The 18,623-nt window shown below is 30.4% G+C and overlaps 2 protein-coding genes across 2 annotated transcripts; both read left to right on the top strand.

The window, feature by feature from the left end:
- The first annotated feature begins 3,052 nt into the window (after positions 1-3,052).
- On the top strand, positions 3,053-5,312 carry LOC129304451 (protein PHR1-LIKE 1-like). The gene is made up of 7 exons (XM_054944110.1): positions 3,053-3,667; positions 3,835-4,000; positions 4,099-4,175; positions 4,269-4,308; positions 4,718-4,772; positions 4,867-4,936; positions 5,034-5,312. Exons 1-7 carry the CDS (start codon positions 3,095-3,097, stop codon positions 5,145-5,147), a joined length of 1,095 nt encoding a protein of 364 aa, XP_054800085.1. The 5' UTR covers positions 3,053-3,094; the 3' UTR covers positions 5,148-5,312.
- Positions 5,313-14,934: 9,622 nt separating this feature from the next.
- LOC129305597 (transcription termination factor MTEF18, mitochondrial-like) lies at positions 14,935-16,671 on the top strand. The gene has a single exon (XM_054945586.1). The coding sequence runs from the start codon at positions 14,935-14,937 to the stop codon at positions 16,669-16,671; it is 1,737 nt and encodes a 578-aa protein (XP_054801561.1).
- Positions 16,672-18,623: the final 1,952 nt, after the last annotated feature.

Below are 18,623 nucleotides of genomic sequence, written 5' to 3'. Positions count from 1 at the left end.
TTTTTTTAAAGGGTGCTGAATGCTGAATGGCCGAGCTTAAAATTTAAAAAAAAAAACTAAATGAGACTCAAATTCTTTGAGGATTAGTCTTATAGCTATTAGCTGTGAGAATATCTTAGAAAACCAAAAAATTTTAAAAATGAAACATAGCAGAACTGCAGTCTATATCACCACAAACCCGGTGTTCCATGAAATAACAAGACATGTTGAAATAGATTAGGTTGCCACTTAATGAAGGACGAAAAGCAGCGACGTTTAATAATATTGAAACATGTATCCTCCCATGAATACGTAGTTATACTAGTTCGCCAAAAATAAAAAAGTAGATATACTAACTAAAAAATGACAAGTAGATATACCAATTAGAAAACCCAAAAAATTAAAAAAATGAAACATAGCAAAGCAGCAGTCTATATCACTATAGACCCAATGTTTCATGAAATAACAAAACATGTTGAAATAGATCAGATTGCCATTTTATAAAGGAGGAAAAGCAGCGAGGTTTAATAATATTACAACATGCACCCTCCCATGAACAGTAGTTATACTAGTTCACCGAAAAAAAAAAACCAAGTAGATATACTAATTAAGGCTTCAGCCTTCAAGTAGAAAGGATCGTGAGATAATATTGGGCAAGTTAGGAACCTTAGGTCTCTTTGGCACTAACCAATTGCGGAAGATAATTAAGATGTTGGGTCAATCAACTAGGATCGTGATTTTTGTTATAGATCTTTTATATTTATGATTCATTGACTGGGCTATTAATATGAGTTCACAACCTTGTAAATAGTTGGGATCAATATGATGAAATATTGAGTCCTTCCCTCTTAATTAAGTTGCTACAAGTACATCTCTCCACAACTACTTAAACGACGGCAGCTTCTATCACTTACACCGATTAGCTTAAACTAGCATATTCAATTCATTTTTAGGTTTTACATTTCACTCTCTCCTTAACTAGTGCTTTTTATTAATAGTATTGTACATGGAAAATGTTATATTTTATATTAGTTGATTTTTTTTGTATATGTATTAGTTAATATTTTTTTTATAATGTGTATTATTTCATATTAATCAGCAACATATGGCACCTAAACTTTGCAGGACCATGTCCCAACCCCATCTGACTTGCTAGGCGCTTGTTTAGATTTCAATTAGGTATAATTAATTTGAAAAAAATTAATTATTATGATTAATTTTGATTATAATTAATTATATTATAATGTGATCATGTTTAAATGTTATTTTCTAAAATTTATTTTGATAAAATTAAAATGTTTGGAAGAATGAATCAAAATCAATTTTAGATATATAAATTACTATAAAGTAGGGGTGGAGCTAGAAATTTTTACTAAAGAGGACTGAGATGAAAAAGTATATATAATAATTAAAGAGAAGTTATATAATATATATATATATATATATCACCGACATAATATAAAAATGTCTTCGTTAACGTTTCCAGTTCATAAATTATAAAAGTTTTTTTACTTAGCTAAAAATACTCATCCAAAATGGGGACAAAAAAAAAATAATAAGCCAACGCCTAACCTGGAGAGGTTTGAAACTTCTCATGAGATAAATAAATCTATTTCTCCAAACAACTCGACAACGAACATTGTTTTGTTTTTTCCCCCTCAAAAAACTGGATAGATAGCGGATGACTGACATGCATGCTCTCAAATTTCATCGCAGGGTCATTTTGTTTTTTTTTTTTTTTGGTTTTGTTTTTTGGGTCCAGACCTAAATTTGAAGACATATCCCGCAATGTGTTTATGGTGAGTTGGATATGAGGCTTTTGGTGTGCTGACAAGGAGTTGATGTCAGTGAAAAGAGTTTTGACCATTTAAAGAAATTTGAAGTCTAATTCCGTATGAATCAGAAAATATTTCTAAAATCACTTTCAATCAAATGACCTTATCAGACAAATATAATTAAAAAAGAAAAAGGCTTTTGGTGTCGTCTCGCCATGATGTACGGTCTTATTCTGAGCCGTGTCTTGTGGTCAACATTGTCCAAAGCTCCTTACTTCATAATGTTGACATATTCTGTCCTCATTGCACACCATTTCTTCTTTCTCAATCATATGGATGTATCCAATTCCAATATGATGATACTGTTGTTAAATTCAGATTCCCCAATCTATATATGAAGATGATTTATTTAACGCCTGAGCTCCATCAGAAATTGATAAATAATTAAATATACGATCTGCTCAAGTTCAAATAGCAGTGATGATATTCATTCACCTTCCACCAATCCATAAAATCTTCCAGAATGCATCTACTGTCTTGAAGAGACGAATCCAGCCATTGTATTCAGGAATTCAATTACATATCCCGCTGTTTAAATTAATATTCTTGCGTCTTGTTCTTCGGCCTTTCGTTTTCGAATTTGTAAAGCCAGCCAACGAGGACGCATCTATCACTGATTTTACTGGTTTCTCTTCAGGAAAGGGTTGGTTGGGATATTATATATATATATATATATATATATAATTTGTCAAACACAAATGTTTCTTCTCGGACTATTGTCTACATGCACCGAAGTTCGAACATTCAAGTCCCTTTTTGGTCTAAAGAAATTTCACACTGTATGTGGACTCAATCATGTCGACATACAACTCTGGTTTAAAGGGATTTCACATTGTATGTGGATGAAATCATGTCAACATACATTGCCACTTTTACTTCACCTCCACTAATTTTTTTTTATTATACTCTCTTCATATTGAATTATAAAATATTATTAAATAAAATCTTACATATCAATATATTTTATTAAATACACTTAATAATTTTATATATTTAAAATAAAAATATTAACTTTCAAAAATACCCTATAATTAATAACTTTAAATTTTTACTTAATTATTATATGAAGAGAAAAATAATAATATTAAAATAAGTTTATTTAATAAAATTTTAATCATATATTTTGGAATGTTAATCTCCAGCAGTTATATCCTGCTTACCAGAGAAAATTAAGAAAATAACAGCACATTTAAACACACGCCGGCATTTGAATTTTAGCAGTAAGTAGCAAACTTTCGCATATAGAGGAAGACAGGCAACATATCTAGAGAGAGAGGAGGATGCATCGTTATCCCCAGATCTTCGACACTCGAGGGGAATCCCACGCAGGAACTCACAGTCTATCCAATGTCGTAGGAGGACCAGAACAGCAGAGTCTTGAAACCATTAGATCGTCCTTCAACATTATGTCTCCTCTTCCAACATCAGCTGATGCCTTGTGTGGAAGCACAGCCTGGACGAGCTTTCATCACCAACACGAACCTCAGATTGATATTCCTACTAGTTTTTGTTCCGATGAGCTCCTAGAGAAAATAGATTTGCCACTTCCATGGCATAAATCTTCTGGGTTTGACCCCACCGCCACCGATAAACAAGATCCATCAGCCTCTCGTTTTAGTTTCGCTAACTCCTTGCACTCCATTGTTGAATCTTTCTTGTCCAGCAGCGAAGAAAGCTTTTCTTTCTCTGAAATGTACACTGGGTTCCCTTCTGATTCAGACAAATATAAGGAATTTCTTGGCGATAAATTGTCTTTCCGTGAGCATTCGCAAGAAAATGAACTGCCGGTTCATGATGCTGCTGCTGCTACAGATGTGAAGCCCTTCGAAATTTCCTTTCAGAGAAGTGATCAGGTTCTTACTTATTACTAAAACTTTCTGATTTCGTTATAAGGTCGAAGTTTACCTTTGTTAATCTATCGTTTAGCATAAAAAGGAAAATTAGGACTAGATTTGAATTCATTTATCTAACAGTGTATATCTGTAATATGTGTGATGATTCGCTGGCCTTCTATATTCAGTCAGATCAGCGGTGCTCACGAGCTTGTGGGGTTGCTTGTTTTCCCTCTTCGATCAACTCTATTTCTACTTCTAGGAGCTCTCTAACTCGTAAAAGAAGAATAAGATGGACCAAGGATCTTCATGAGCCTTTCGTCATGATTGTTGACTGCCTTGGTGGTCCTGAAAGTAAGTTTACTTGACACACGACATAATATAGTTTAGTGTAACAACACGTTGCTTAGGTCTTGATTTGTGATCGTGTCGTTCGATCCTAATTATTGTAGAGGCAAAGCCTAAGTCCATACTAAAGATGATGGATTCAGATATGCTGACCATTTCTCACATCAAAAGTCATTTGCAGGTGATTAAAATTCTTAATATTAAGCAAATCATATGTTGTTATGAAACTTCGTTAATCGTACCTACTACTTGTCCGTCTCTATTTGCCTTGCAGAAATATCGATCTACAATATGCGTGCGGAAAGATTTGCGGGGTAAACTATATTTCTGTCCAACTTGCTTATATTACAGCAGTACCTCGTTCAACCAAATACATATAATCCTGCATGAAATATCGGTCAAACATACAATCTTCTTTTGTATTTTGATCTGTTTTAATAAAGAGTTTCTTCCAAAGATGGTTTATGGAGAAAAAGTGTCCTCATACAAACCCAAATCCCATCATTAGACCTCCTCTAATAGAAAATTGAATGAAAGTAAGCTTTTTCATTCGTTTGGATGGTGAGTGTAGACATGAAACACTCTGGAAATTAAAATATGGCCTATGTATATTGGAGGCTAAATGTGAATGTCCAAGATCGGTTAGATATTTTAGTTTGCATTTTTGGACAGTATTCACTCTCTTGGGCTAAACAGTAACCGGCTTGGCTTTTGGTATTTCAGAAAAATCTGGAGAAGGAAACGGACCAGAAGGAGTCTCCGAGCTTCAACTTAAAATGTTATCCACATTTTTCAATTTAATCTCAGTAAATCCTCTGTCATGTCTTATTTCTTCAACCATAATTAACACGTAAAATGTTTCTTGGTGCCAGCTATAAGCAGATTGAGGAATCACTACAACTTCAGCTTGAGGTCCAAAGGAGTCTTCACGAACAACTGGAGGTACTAAACGCAATACAGCATAACTTGGTTGCGAATCTTGTTTAACGTAATTACATCAGGGTTACTTTATTTATTTATTTATTTTTTTAATGCTCAGATACAACGAAATCTGCAACTGCTAATAAAACAGCAGAGGAAGCGGCTCAAAATAATGTCAGATCATCACCAAAAGCAAGGAAGCAAACCACAAGTGAGTGTCCCCACCAAATGATGGAGCATAGCTTGGGCATATATTTGTTTGGAGCAATCAACTATGTGCAAAGGAGGAGAGGGTATTCACTATTGAGTTTCAAAGATGGTTTTGTCAGAGTAGATTGGTCTTGTACTTTATAAAGTTGGGTGGAAGGATCCAGAGCTAAAGAGGGTCATTGAATGATATTCCAAGGGGTTTTTATGTTACCCTGGTTGCTTAAAATCAACATAACAAAAGATTACAAACTTTAAAATCAGTCTCTTCCAAAATGCATTAATAAATTAAATTTTTTCAGCTGACAATATCAAGGTATTATTATAAATATTATGGTATGAATATCCATAACTTATAACTCCTAGATTCATTTATTCTTAGTGTCCTAATGAATGTCATGGAAGGAGTTTATTATTATTAATAGCTTATAATATTTAAAAGTTACATAATACACCATTATATGCTTCTTTATATCTTTTTAACATTAAAATCGGATTTGAATGGTTGAAGGCCTATAAATAAAAGTCATGTTCAAAGCATATATATACTAGTAAATAAAATTTTTTTCTCAATTATTTTTTCTTTATTTCTTTTATTGTCTTGTTCTTTTTTATTCTTCATATTAACTATATTTTATAACACGTTATTAGCACGAATTAGCTCTAAAAATAAGGTATGAGCTTTTAGCTAAGTTAATATTTTCTTATATTATATATATATATATATATAATATATTTTTTTTTATTATTGTTCTATTAACATTCATAATTATGTTGTTTATATATTTACTACATTATATTTTATTCTTTTATTTTCTTATCATTTTCTTTTCTTAATTACAAAGTGATTTTATATTTTTTTCATTTTGTTCATTTACCATCCATTACTTTATTTTTATTATTTGTTGTTCCATATATTTTCATGAAGATTGATACACTTATTTTTCTTTCTTTATGTTTATGTATTTAATAATCTTTATTTTTTTAGTCCTTCATTAAATTAATACTACATATATATACATATTATACATTTTGTGTTTGTTTATGTGAGAGAGAGTGTGTGTGTGTTAATCAATTTATGTTGTTAATAGATTTTGTTTCATTTGTTAATATCATATGAATTGTTTGATTCATTGATCAACTTATTTGCTTTATTGCATTTTTTTTATATCTTTATTATGTCTTATTTGTATAGTAAGTTTGGTTGTTCATGTTTGTGCTTCTTTATACTGTGCTTTATTATGAATTATATTCTATAATCTATTTATGGTTATTTATCATTTCTCTCTCTCTCTCTCTCTCTCTCTCTCTCTCTCTCTCTCTCTCTCTGTGTAGCAGCAATATCATGAAAAGAATCTTAAAAAGTATTCTAAATTAATTTCATGTCTTCTTGTGGATAAACAAAATAATGAGCTGTTGATGAAAAATTATGAAATCCATTCCATTAGATCAACTCCATTCCCTAAAGCAAATATGACTATACATAGTAATTACTGTGGTTGCAGATGCGAACATGGTTGTGGCAGGGGACGTATTAATTACCGTTATCATGATGGTGGTGGTACTAATTATAATTCTAATGTCCATTGAAAGAAAAAAAATAATGAAAAGCAAAAAAGAGATAAGAGTGATCATTTAAAAATTGTTGAAAATTAATGTTATTGGTGTGTATGAAGGGGTATTAATAATGTACCTGTCATACCCGAGCATCTAACAAAGCTTTATCAAGCCTCCATAAAAAAAGAATTCAAATAATGTGGAAGCAAATTTTACTTCTCAAAATAAGATTATGTTGAGGCAAATTTTGCATACAAAAATGATAATATTAATGAGTTGGATGATATTAATGGCCTTAATGCTATGACACACTTGAAGGTGGCTAATTTCTTTGAAAATTAAGATTAAACAAATTTGGTTAAAAAATAATTAGAATAATTTAGATTATATTTTTGGATTATGTTTCCATCCAGCTTTCTTATTTTCTTATAATAAAAGTGTTATTGCTTCGAACAAGTTTCATTTTATCAAGTATATATTTTAATATAATTTTTCTTTTGTTGAAGAATATGGATATTCCCCTTTCTTTCATTGGACTTAAGAATGAAGATATATATCTCATGAATAGTGCTACAGCACATACCATAATTAAAAAAATACTTACCTATTTAACAATAAGAGACGAAAGCATTAATACCATAACAGGTAATACTAAATTAATTGATAACTTCGAAAGAGTAATTATAATATTACCCGAAGGAATAAAAATTATTATAGATTAGGCATTACATTCATCTAATTCTCAAATAAATTTATTAAGTTTTAAAGATATTCGTTAAAATAAGTATCTTATTGAAACTACAAATGAGAAAGATGTTGAATATCTACAAATTACAAATTTTAGATCTAGAAAGAAAAGTGTCATCAAGAAATTATCAATGTTATCTTCTAGTTTGTACTATACTCAATTGAAATAAATGCAATAGTCAACAAGAAGTTTATCAATTAAGATACATTTTATCATTTGGCATGACCGGTTAGGCCAACCTGGGTTAACGATGATGCGAAGATTTATTAAAATTTACATGAACATCCATTGAAGAACTGAAAAATTCTTCAATTTAAGGATTTTTGATATGTTGATTGTTCTGAAGAAAAAATAATTAAAAGACCTTCAATTACAAAAGTGAGAATTGATTTCCCTGCTTTTCTTGAACATATTCAAGAGGATATATGTGGACCTATCCATCCACTATGTGGACCATGCAGATATTTTATAATTTTAATACATATATCTATAAGATGGTCACATTTGTGTTTGTTATCAACACGTAATTTAGCATTTATTAGATTATTTGCTCAAATAATTCAATTAAAAGCATAATTTTTAGATTATGCAATTAAGATGATTCATCTTAATAATGTTAGTGAATTTTCATGATAAATTTTTGATAATTATTGCATATCAACTAGAATAATAATTAAAAAATCTATGCACATGTTCACACTTAAAATGGTCTAGCAAAATTATTCATATGCCTTCAATTGATGACTAGACTGACATAATGCTCCTGAGGACAAAATTTCCTATTTCAACATAGGGACATGTGATTTTACATGCAACAACACTTGTGTTTATTAGGCTAATAAATTATTATAAATTTTTTTATTACAATTGGCTTTTAGTCAGAAGCCAAATATTTTTCACCTTAGAATTTTTGGATGTGCAGTGTTTGTTCCTATTACTCCACCACAATGCACAAAGATGGGACCTTAAAGAATGTTGAGAATATATGTTGGTTTTGAATCTCCCTCTATAATCACGCATATAAAACCATTGATTGGAGATTTATTCACGGCATGTTTTGATAATTGCCATTTTGATGAAACCATTTTTCCAACATTGGAGAGAGAAAATAAGTAGCTTGACAAAGAAATTACATGGAATGTATTATATCTATCTCATCTAAACCCTTATATAAAACAATGTGAACTTAAAGTTAAAAAAATCATTTACAAAATATTGCAAATGAATTTCCATATACATTTATTGACCTTAAAAGAATTACCAAGTTTCATATTTCAGCTAAAAATGTTCCTATTAGAATTAAGTTCCAGTAGGACAATTAGAAAGTGCAAATGAATTTAAGCTATGTTTAAAGCAAGGTAGACCAATTAGTTACAAAGATAAAATTCCAAAAAGATGAAAGGAGTACAAAATAAAGATGGTATAGTTGAGGAGGTTGGTACTCTAAAAGAGTACAAATACATAACTAATCAAAAGACCTTAGAAGAGGTCCAGATATCTAAAGATAATGAAGAGATCTTGATAAGTTATGTCACTATAAGAAAAAGATGGAATCGAAAAAAATATGGTCATTAATGACATATTTTCATATAATGTTGTGAAAATAATGAATCAAAATGAGGATCTAGAACTGAAATCAATTGAAGGCTGTAGATGTAGAATTGATTGGTCAAATGGAAAGATACAATCCAAATAGAGTTAAGTTCACTTTCAAAACATGAAGTTTTTGGACCTATAGTCTAGATACCTAATGATGTATTGCCAGTTGGATATAGATGGGTATTTGTACAAAAACAAAATGAGAAAAATGAAGTTGCTAGATATAAAGCACGATTAGTAGCATAATAATTTTTACAAAAACATGGCATTGATTATGAAAAGACATATTCTCCTCTGATAGTTGCGATCACTTTAAGATATTTAATTGGTCTGATAGTACATGAAAAACTTGACGGCACTTAATGGATGTTGTTACATCCTATTTATATGACCCTTTAGAAATAAAAATTTATATGAAAATCCTTAAAGGATTATATTCAAATTACTAGAAGCATGTAAAGATTCTCGAGAAAAATATATAATTCATTTGCATAAATCTTTGCACAAACTGAAACAATATGAAAGAATGTGGCATAACCATCTCAGTGAATATTTGTTGAATGAAAGTTATAAAAACAATCCATTCCCTCCATGTGTCTTTATAAAGAGAAATGAGTCAGAATTTGTTATAATTATGTCTATATAGACGACTTAAATATAGTTAGAACTCTAAAAGAGCTCTAAAAAGTAGTTGATTGCTTAAAAAAAATTTTAGATGAAAGATCTTGAAAGAACAAAATTTTGCCTTGGTTTATAAATCAAACACTTAGCAAATAAATTTTTTTTATCAATCAACTTACATTAAAAAAATATTGAATCAATCTTACACGGATAGAGTGCATTCATTAACTACTCTAATGGTTGTAAGTAGAGCTAGGAATTCGGGCGGGCTGGGCCTATTCGAGCCGAACAGGCCTGAACCCAAACAGGCCCGACTCTTTGAAAAGCCCGAATAGCCAAGCCCGGCTCGAATTTTTTCAGGCTTCGAGCGACCTGAATACCTGAATTTAATTTTTAAAATTATTTTTAATTATTTTTTTACTTTAAAATTAATTATTTTATTTTAAAAAAATATAAAATATATTTTTTTAATACTTAAATGATGTCTAGGACTCAAATATATGGTATTTTAGTATAAAATAATCTAAAATTTAAAAAATTAATTAATATTTATTATATTTTATATATTTTGTAAAAATATAATTGTTTTATTCGGGCATTCAGGCCAAGCTCCAACCCGATCGGGCTTGGCTTGAATTTTTTTTAGGCCTATTCAGGCCGGTCCAAATAGGCTCAAACATAAAAAAAACATCCTTTTTTCTAAGCCTGGCTCTAAATTTTTTCGGGCCAATTCGAGCTAGCCCGTCGGGCTTGGTCTAAATTATCGGCTCTAGTTGTAAGCAGGGGTGAAGCCAAAAATTTTTATTAAGGGAGGCCGAGATGACAAGTATATATGATAATTAAAGAAAAGTTAAATATGTGTGTGTGTATATATCATCGATATAATACAAATATTTCAACACATATATTTACATTTAATTTTACACATGTATAACAATACACACGCACATATTAAGTTTTGCTCATCAATTTTTAATGATATAAAAATCATTAGTTATTATGTCTGCAATAAATTTTTTAGCAATTTTCTTCTCAACGTGAATTGTCATTAAATTAATGAAAATTTTATCATCCTTATATGAGAATTAAATGATTTAAATACATTATTAAAATTTAAAGTTCTATTCAATATAATAAGCTATATTACTTGTTTATTGAATTACTATTTAATTCTTTTCAAATGATAATTATAGTAAATAAATATATCAACACATTAATAATACTCAATTGTCATAAAATCTTTTTGTCAATGAAATCAAATTATATGAGAGTAAAAACCATTCATATCATAAAATTTAATAGCTTGATTGTTTTAAAAAAAGTAATTTCTTTTTAGAAAAATATCTTCATCAAATCTCTTAACTTTTGGATAAGTGATTTTTTAATAGATATCAAGCACATAGCATTTAATATACCTTGCAATTTTTGTTGTAATGCTTAACAAAATTTGTTAATAATAATTCTCACAATTTCTTTCATTGAATATAAAATGAAAGCAAAATAATATGACATTTTTAAGAACATATATAGTATTATCTTATTAAAAATGAGTAAATCCTATGATATCTACATCTTCAAGCTATTAAAATAGTTGCTTTATACATATATAAAAGACTACATATATAATTAAAATAAGAATTTCATATAGTGTTTCGTAACTTTTATAATGTGTCAATTTAAAAAAACTAAAAATATATAATCCTTACATTTTACTAAGAAAAAAAATTAAAAAATTAGGGGGCCGTGGCCCCTCCAGTCTCCCATCTCTCCACCCCTGGTTATAAGATCTCTTGATGATAAAAAAGATTCTTTTCGTCCTCAAGAAAAAGATGAAGAACTTCTTGTTTCTGAAGTACCATGTTGAGTGCTATAAATGTATTGATGTATCTTGCTAATTCAATAAGACCTAACAGTAAGATTTAGTTCTTCCTTAATAGAAAGGCATTAGAATAGAGTTAAACACTTATTTCTATATCTTCGAGGAATAATTGATATGGGATTAATTTATTCTAATGAATTTAGATTACAACTTATTAGTTATGTAGATGTAAGATTTCGATTGGATCCACACAAAGGTAGATTACAAATTAGATATTTGTTTATTTATAAGGGTATAATAATATCTTGGCATCCAATAAAACAAACTTTAGCTGCTACCTCATCAAATCATACATAAATAATTGCAATTCATGAGATAAGTAGGGAATGTGCTTGGCTAAGGTCAGTGATTCATCATATCCAAACAATATGTGATTTATTGTTAGGAAAAAAATTCCAACAATATTATATAAAAATAATATAGCATGCATAGCTCAATTGAAAGGAGATAGAATAAAACATATTTCTCCAAAATTCTTTCACTCATGACCTTTTGAAGAGCAATGATATAGATGTATAGCAAATCCACTCATGCGACAATCTTACATATTTGTTTACTAAGACATTGCCAACTCTAACATTTAAAAAGTTAGTGTATGGTATTAGAATGCATACACTCAAAAATATAAAGTGATGACATCACCTAGGAAAGTGAGGTGATATTGTTACCAGGAGAAACTATGGGGAATAAATATTATGTTGTACTCTTTTTCCTTTCTAAAGTTTTGTCTTACTAGGTTTTTTTGGAAAGGTTTTTAATGAAACAAGGTTTTAATGGAAAGGTTTTTTGAAAAGGTTTTGTCTTACTCTTTTACTAGGTTTTTATCCCATTAAATTTTTCTAATGAGGCTTTAATAAGGAACAATGCTTGTTATAAACATCTAAGGGAGAGTATTATAAATATTATGTTATATATGTCTATAACTTATAGCTCTTAGAATTTCTTTATTCTTAATGTCCTAATGAGTAGCATGAAATGAGTTTCTTATTATTAATAGCTTATGATCTTTAAAGGTTATATAATGCATCATTATATGCTTTTTTATATTTTGTAATATTAGGATAGGACTTGAATAGTCAAAGGTTTATAAATAGAGATCATGTTCAAAATATATGTACACTAATAAATAAAAATTCTCCTCAATTGTTTTCTATCTATTTTTTGTATTGTCTTATTCTTCTCTACTCTTTATATTGACTATATTTTATAATTGGTATGATTTTTTTTTAAATATTACAGTCTTTCTATGTGAAACTAAAGTTCAATCAAAATTTCCAACAATAAGATAAACTTATATAGATACAAAAAATTACTCTAACATAAATGTATGCACACATTTATATGTATGTTTGTATGCATGTGTGTGTATAAGCACACATGTAAATATTATTATCTCTATTCTAAAGTATAAAACATTTTAAGAATATTAAAAATTTATTAAATATGCTTATATTTTAATATTACCTTTTTTTCTCCATTTAATTTCTGCCCATCTCTCTTTTCAATATATTAAATGAAGGATATTTTTTATATTTTTATTTTTATTTTAAAAACTAAGGTTGTTTAGTATACTTAACAAAGTTTATTGGTGCGTAAAATTTTATTTAAAAATATCTTATAATTTAAAATGGAGGGAGTAATTAATATTTGCCTCTTTTTGACTATATCAAATCATCAATTTTGCTATTAATAAGACATAGACAACACGACTTATTTTGAGATCATGGTCTAATACTTTGTTCAAATGGAGAGAAAACGTGAAAGAAAATAAGATATAGGAGGAAAATAGGGGAGAAAATAATTTTTTATCTTTTTAGATAAGGAAAAAAATGAAAAGAAGGAAGGGTAAGGGAGACAATAAAATATGAGACCCACTCTCCTCCCCCCCCCCCAACCCAAATTTTCTCTACATGCACGAGGAAATTTTGGAAGGAAAATTATTGTTTCATGTCTGCCTTCCTCTCTACCCCATGCTCCTTGATTTGTTGTATGCATATCAAAATCAATTTCAATGCTCATCATATAGATGAGTATTGAGAATTCATCATCCCTGAACTATTGAATTGTCTGGATATAATTTGGATGATTTAGATTTATTTGTTTTAAAAAAATATTTTAATGAATACAGAATTTAAAATAAAGATAATTTTTTAGCTGTCAATTTTTTAAAAAATAACTTTTTACTTAAAAAATACTCATTGAAAAATTATATATCTGAATAATTTAAAAATGATGAGCTCTGAGATTTTTTGATGGGCACTAAACTTGGTTTCAATGTATATCACCGGTCAAGCTGCGCTCCACTAGATGCAGGTTTGCATTTTTCTGCCGGTCCTCCAAGTTCTAAACACACGTGTGATAAATTCCGTGTTAATATTAATACATATTTGTAGTAGGATCTGGTAATTAGAGAGATCAGATAGGCTCCCAGGAATGTTTCTGATTTTAATAATCTAGCAGACTAGTGATGGAGAAAGGCAAAGTTTTTATATATATATATATATATATATATATTTTCTGTTATTATATTTAATTTTAATAAATTACCCACTTTTTATTTTTTAAATAGAAAATATTATGTTTTTACTAATTTTTTTGGCTTTAAAATACAATATCATGGAAATATATTCTTTAATAAATAATTTGATTTGAATTTATTTTGATGAAGCTAATTTTAATATATTTTTTCATTCAATTTATTTTTATAAAGATAATTATATAAAGCATTATATAGTTTCACATAAGGATATTATAGCCATTCTAATATTTGCTCATTCTCTTTTTTTTTTTTTCTTTCTTATCATCCAAACATAAAGAGAGATAATATTTTTTTAATTTTTTTCTTAATTTTTTAATTTTTTTCTTTTCATCCAAACAGAATGGGAAAGACCACGGTCATCTTAAGTTAGAACTACCAAAATTTGTGTGCATGCAGGACAATTCAGAAACGCACATGTTCTTTCATGCAAATAGAAGCCCAATATTTTGTTCCAATTAACCATGACGCCAATTAATGATGTGGCTACATTGCGTAGTCGTTTTTTGGGCAATTGACCGTTTGGCTTGTTCAGGCGATTAGGTATGGGCCGGGCCTCGGTGGTTCAAGCCTTCAAGAAGACTCAAAAACGGCGGGCAATTTTGCAACCATTTTATTTGAACTTTGTGCCCTAATCGACGAGCCATGTGGAGGCCGGAGGTCGGAGACTCCATTTCGTGCTCCTTGAAATTCTTTCGATTATCTCATTTAGATTACTACGAAGCTCCTCTATCTCGACTCTCACCCAAACGAGGACGACGACGTACCTGATATTCCCCATCCTGTTTTGCTATCTTGACTCTGGCAGCTTTACTTGACAAAGCGTGTTTTTGCTCCTCTTCTCACCCGCCTTAAATCTCTCTGGAGTGGTGATGATCCACTTGCGAAAGCTTAGATTGACATTCACTCTCGGACGTTTTGCTTCTCATTTTTTTCTCAGGTCGTCAGAAAACCTAGTGGGGTCTATTGCTCAAAACCCTAGATTATACAGAGCTGACAGAGCGGTTCCACCTGCCTATTGTGAAGATCTTGAAGCGGCTCTGACTGCTGTCGGTCTCACCATTAAGCAGGCCCTGAAAGAAGCCGAAGCTGCATTACTTGAATATCTGCATAATACTAGAAGCATCCAGTACTTGGATGCGGATAATATGAGTAGAAACTCACCTTACTTTCTTGAGGAGCTTATGAAGAAAGTAACCATAGAGGAGAACATCAGGCTATCAGTTTACAGGTATTTGTGTTACCATCCCATCAATGAATTTGAGCCCTTCTTCGAAAGCATGGGTTTAAAACCTTCTGAATATGCATCTCTTTTACCGAAAAATATGATTTTTCTGAGTGATGACCAACTGTTACTGGGGAACTATCACACTCTTTGTAACTATGGGATCCCCCGTAATAAGATGGGGAGGATATATGTGGAAGCAACTCAAGCGTTTCGCTATGATTACGGGGTTTTACCATCAAAGCTCCAAGCTTACGAAAGATTGGGTCTTTGCCATTCTACTTTATTAAAAGTTATTGCTTCTAGTCCATACCTTCTGATTGGAGATTGTAACCCTGATTTTGTCAAGGTTATAGGGAAGTTTAGGCATTATGTGAATGATATTAATTGGATTGAGGGACATTTATTGGATGGGACTTCGTGTAATTGGAGCCAGATGCTTAGGGTCATGTGCTTTTTTGGAAGGGTTTTGACTGAGCAACAGTTATCTGACATGATCAACCAGCACCCTGACTTTTTCTTTGACGGATCGGGAGGTAGCAGGACACTCTCCCTTATAGTCTTCCTCCTAAAATTTGGATTGTCAGTGGATGTAATATCCTTCATATTTGTAAATTTTCCACCAATAAAAGTGAGCAAATTCCTTTCAAATTTGAGGCATTGTCTTCTAATCTTAAGTGAACTTGATATGGAGGCTGCAGAGATTGGGAAGATTTTCCATTCTCACTCCTTAATGTTGGGTTCATTCACTTTGAGAAGAACAAATAGTTTACTTTGTAACTTGAAAGCTGGGAAGAAGCGACTTAGGATGCTTATACAGGATAATCCGCTAGAATTGAAGAATTGGGAATTGGGAATAAGAGTTAAGCCTTTGCCAGGCCACAACGAAGCGACAATATCCCGGTTGCGGAAGACAGAGTTCTTGTTGAGCTTGGGATATGATAAGGACTCTAAAGAGATGGAAGAAGCATTTAAGGTGTTTAGAGGTAAGGGAGCGGAACTCCAAGAGAGGTTCGACTGTATTGTTCGAGCTGGCTTGGATCCTCAAGACGTGCAGGAAATGGTTAAAATTTCCCCTCAGATTCTTAATCTCAGAGCTACCGCGATCAACCGGAAAATTGACTATCTTGTAAATGAACTTGGATATCCCATATCATCTTTAGTCAACTTCCCATCTTTTCTTAACTACAGAACTGACAGAGCCCAGCTTAGGGTCTCATTGTATAAGTGGCTTGTGGAACAGGGATGTGCTGATCCCAATCTTTCTTTAAGTACTGTAGTTTCAACCTCAGAGGAAGTGTTCGTACAGCAGTATGTAAATCGCCATCCAAGTGGCCCTCAAGTTTGGCAAGATTTGAAGGATAAAATTTTTTCTCAGAAATAACATTTTCATTGTTTCGACATATTAATGATCTAGGCTTGATAATGACATTCTAGTTTCTCTCCAAAACTCTCGAGTGGTGAAAGGATGATTAACAAATGACATGCATGTGTTGTGAAACCCATTGCCTGTAGTTAGTTAACTTGATTAGTGGATGTGATTATATACTTTGTAGTTAGCCCATTGAAGATTAGTCTCGTTGTTTAGAACTTAATCAGCTTATTGAAGATTAGCCTTGTTTGGAACTCAATAGTTTCCTTTCATGGCAGTTGGCACAAAGAACAACTGCCGGTTCCTAGACCTCACAGACTAGAGAGGAAATAAGCTGTCTATTGCTGGTAGCTAGACATCACTCCGGTGTTATTATTTTTACTAATTTCACCAATATCAATGTGAAAAAAATATAAAAAATAAAAATGTATAAAATTCTAAATTTATCTTTACATAACAAATAAAAAAAATGATGCCGTGTTAATTTTTTCTTTTATAAAAGTTAATTTTAAAAATATTTTCAAATATTATTTGAAAAATTGTATTGTGACTTATAAATAAGATTAAATAAATTTTATGAAATATGATTTATAAGTGGGACTAGAGGAAGTATGTCCGATAAAAAATTGATTGCATTATATTCTCTCATTTTAATTTATAAGGTATTTTTAAATAAAATTAAACCTACTAATAAAACTAATTAAATATATTTTATAAATGTTTTTCAAAAAAATATAAACATTTAAAAATATTATTTATTTAATATGTTATTTATAAAAAAATATAACAGAAAGGATAATATTAAATTATACACAATGTGCATTATATTTTTTGGAAAACAAAAGGTATTCCATTAGTTAAATGTATGGTATATTCTCGGATGTTGAACTTAGTCAAAACTTATCATCTTTTTTCCCACACCTGAAAAAACATTTTCACATTTATTTTTATTCATAAGTATAAGTGTTCGGTTAGACAAATATTTATATATTTAGATTAATGAAAAACATTCAAGAGATTTAAAATTGAACCAAAGTGTTTTTTTAAATATACACACACATATAATTCATATACCTTTCCAATTAAAAAATAAATCATGGGAATTCATTTTAACTTGATATAAGTTTCACGGAGTTTGAAATTTATTTGAAGTTTTATTTAATTTTATGTACGCATTGATTATTTAAAAGTAAATAAATGGTAGAATTTATTTTAATTACACTAGAGTTGGTAAACGGGCGGGCCTAGCCTATATGGGCTCGGCCCTTATAGGCCCGGCCCTGATGGGCCTAGGCCTTAAAGTCCGGTTATCCCAAATTTATCTTAAAATTGAAGCCCGACCCTTATTCATAGGGCTCAGGGCCGGGCCCGTAAGCCCGGATAAAAATAAAATAAAATTTAACATTAAGATTTATTTAAAATATTTTAAAATTTAACATATATTAAATCAAAGTCTCACATAATCTAAAAAATGAACAAAAAATTGAAAAGTCTAAATAAGATGAAGGCAAACATCATCATCAATCCTAATCAAGTTCAAGATCTCCCTCATTATCATCCATAAATAAAATATTAAAACCCTTAGATGTAGGTCCACTTGTAAAAGATGGAGGCGGAGGCTCAATATTAATTATTTTTGCAGCTTCTTCATCATCACTTACAATAATTATTAATTAAATTATTTTATTATCAAATATATATCTATACATATATCACAAGATAAAATATAAAAATTATTATAAAATGGCACAAAACAATTCAACCAATTGCTGGTACAAAATACAAATCAATGTTTGCACATTATCTAGAAAGAAGTGAAAACAATACTTTGTGAATAGTAAAACGGGCTTCACGGGCCGCCCGAGCCTGAGCCCGTTTTTCTATGGCTTAAAAGGGTCGGGCTTCGAAGCCCAATTACCCTAAAAAATGCTAAATTTTTACGCCCTAACCCTTATTAAAACGGG

Source organism: Prosopis cineraria, unplaced genomic scaffold (genome assembly GCF_029017545.1).
Source record: "Prosopis cineraria cultivar Desert tree isolate PC_DT_omini unplaced genomic scaffold, ASM2901754v1 PC3, whole genome shotgun sequence".
Taxonomy (NCBI): Eukaryota; Viridiplantae; Streptophyta; class Magnoliopsida; order Fabales; family Fabaceae; genus Prosopis; species Prosopis cineraria.
The sequence above is the reverse complement of the archived record's forward strand: the minus strand, read 5'-3'. Positions and strand labels throughout refer to the sequence as shown.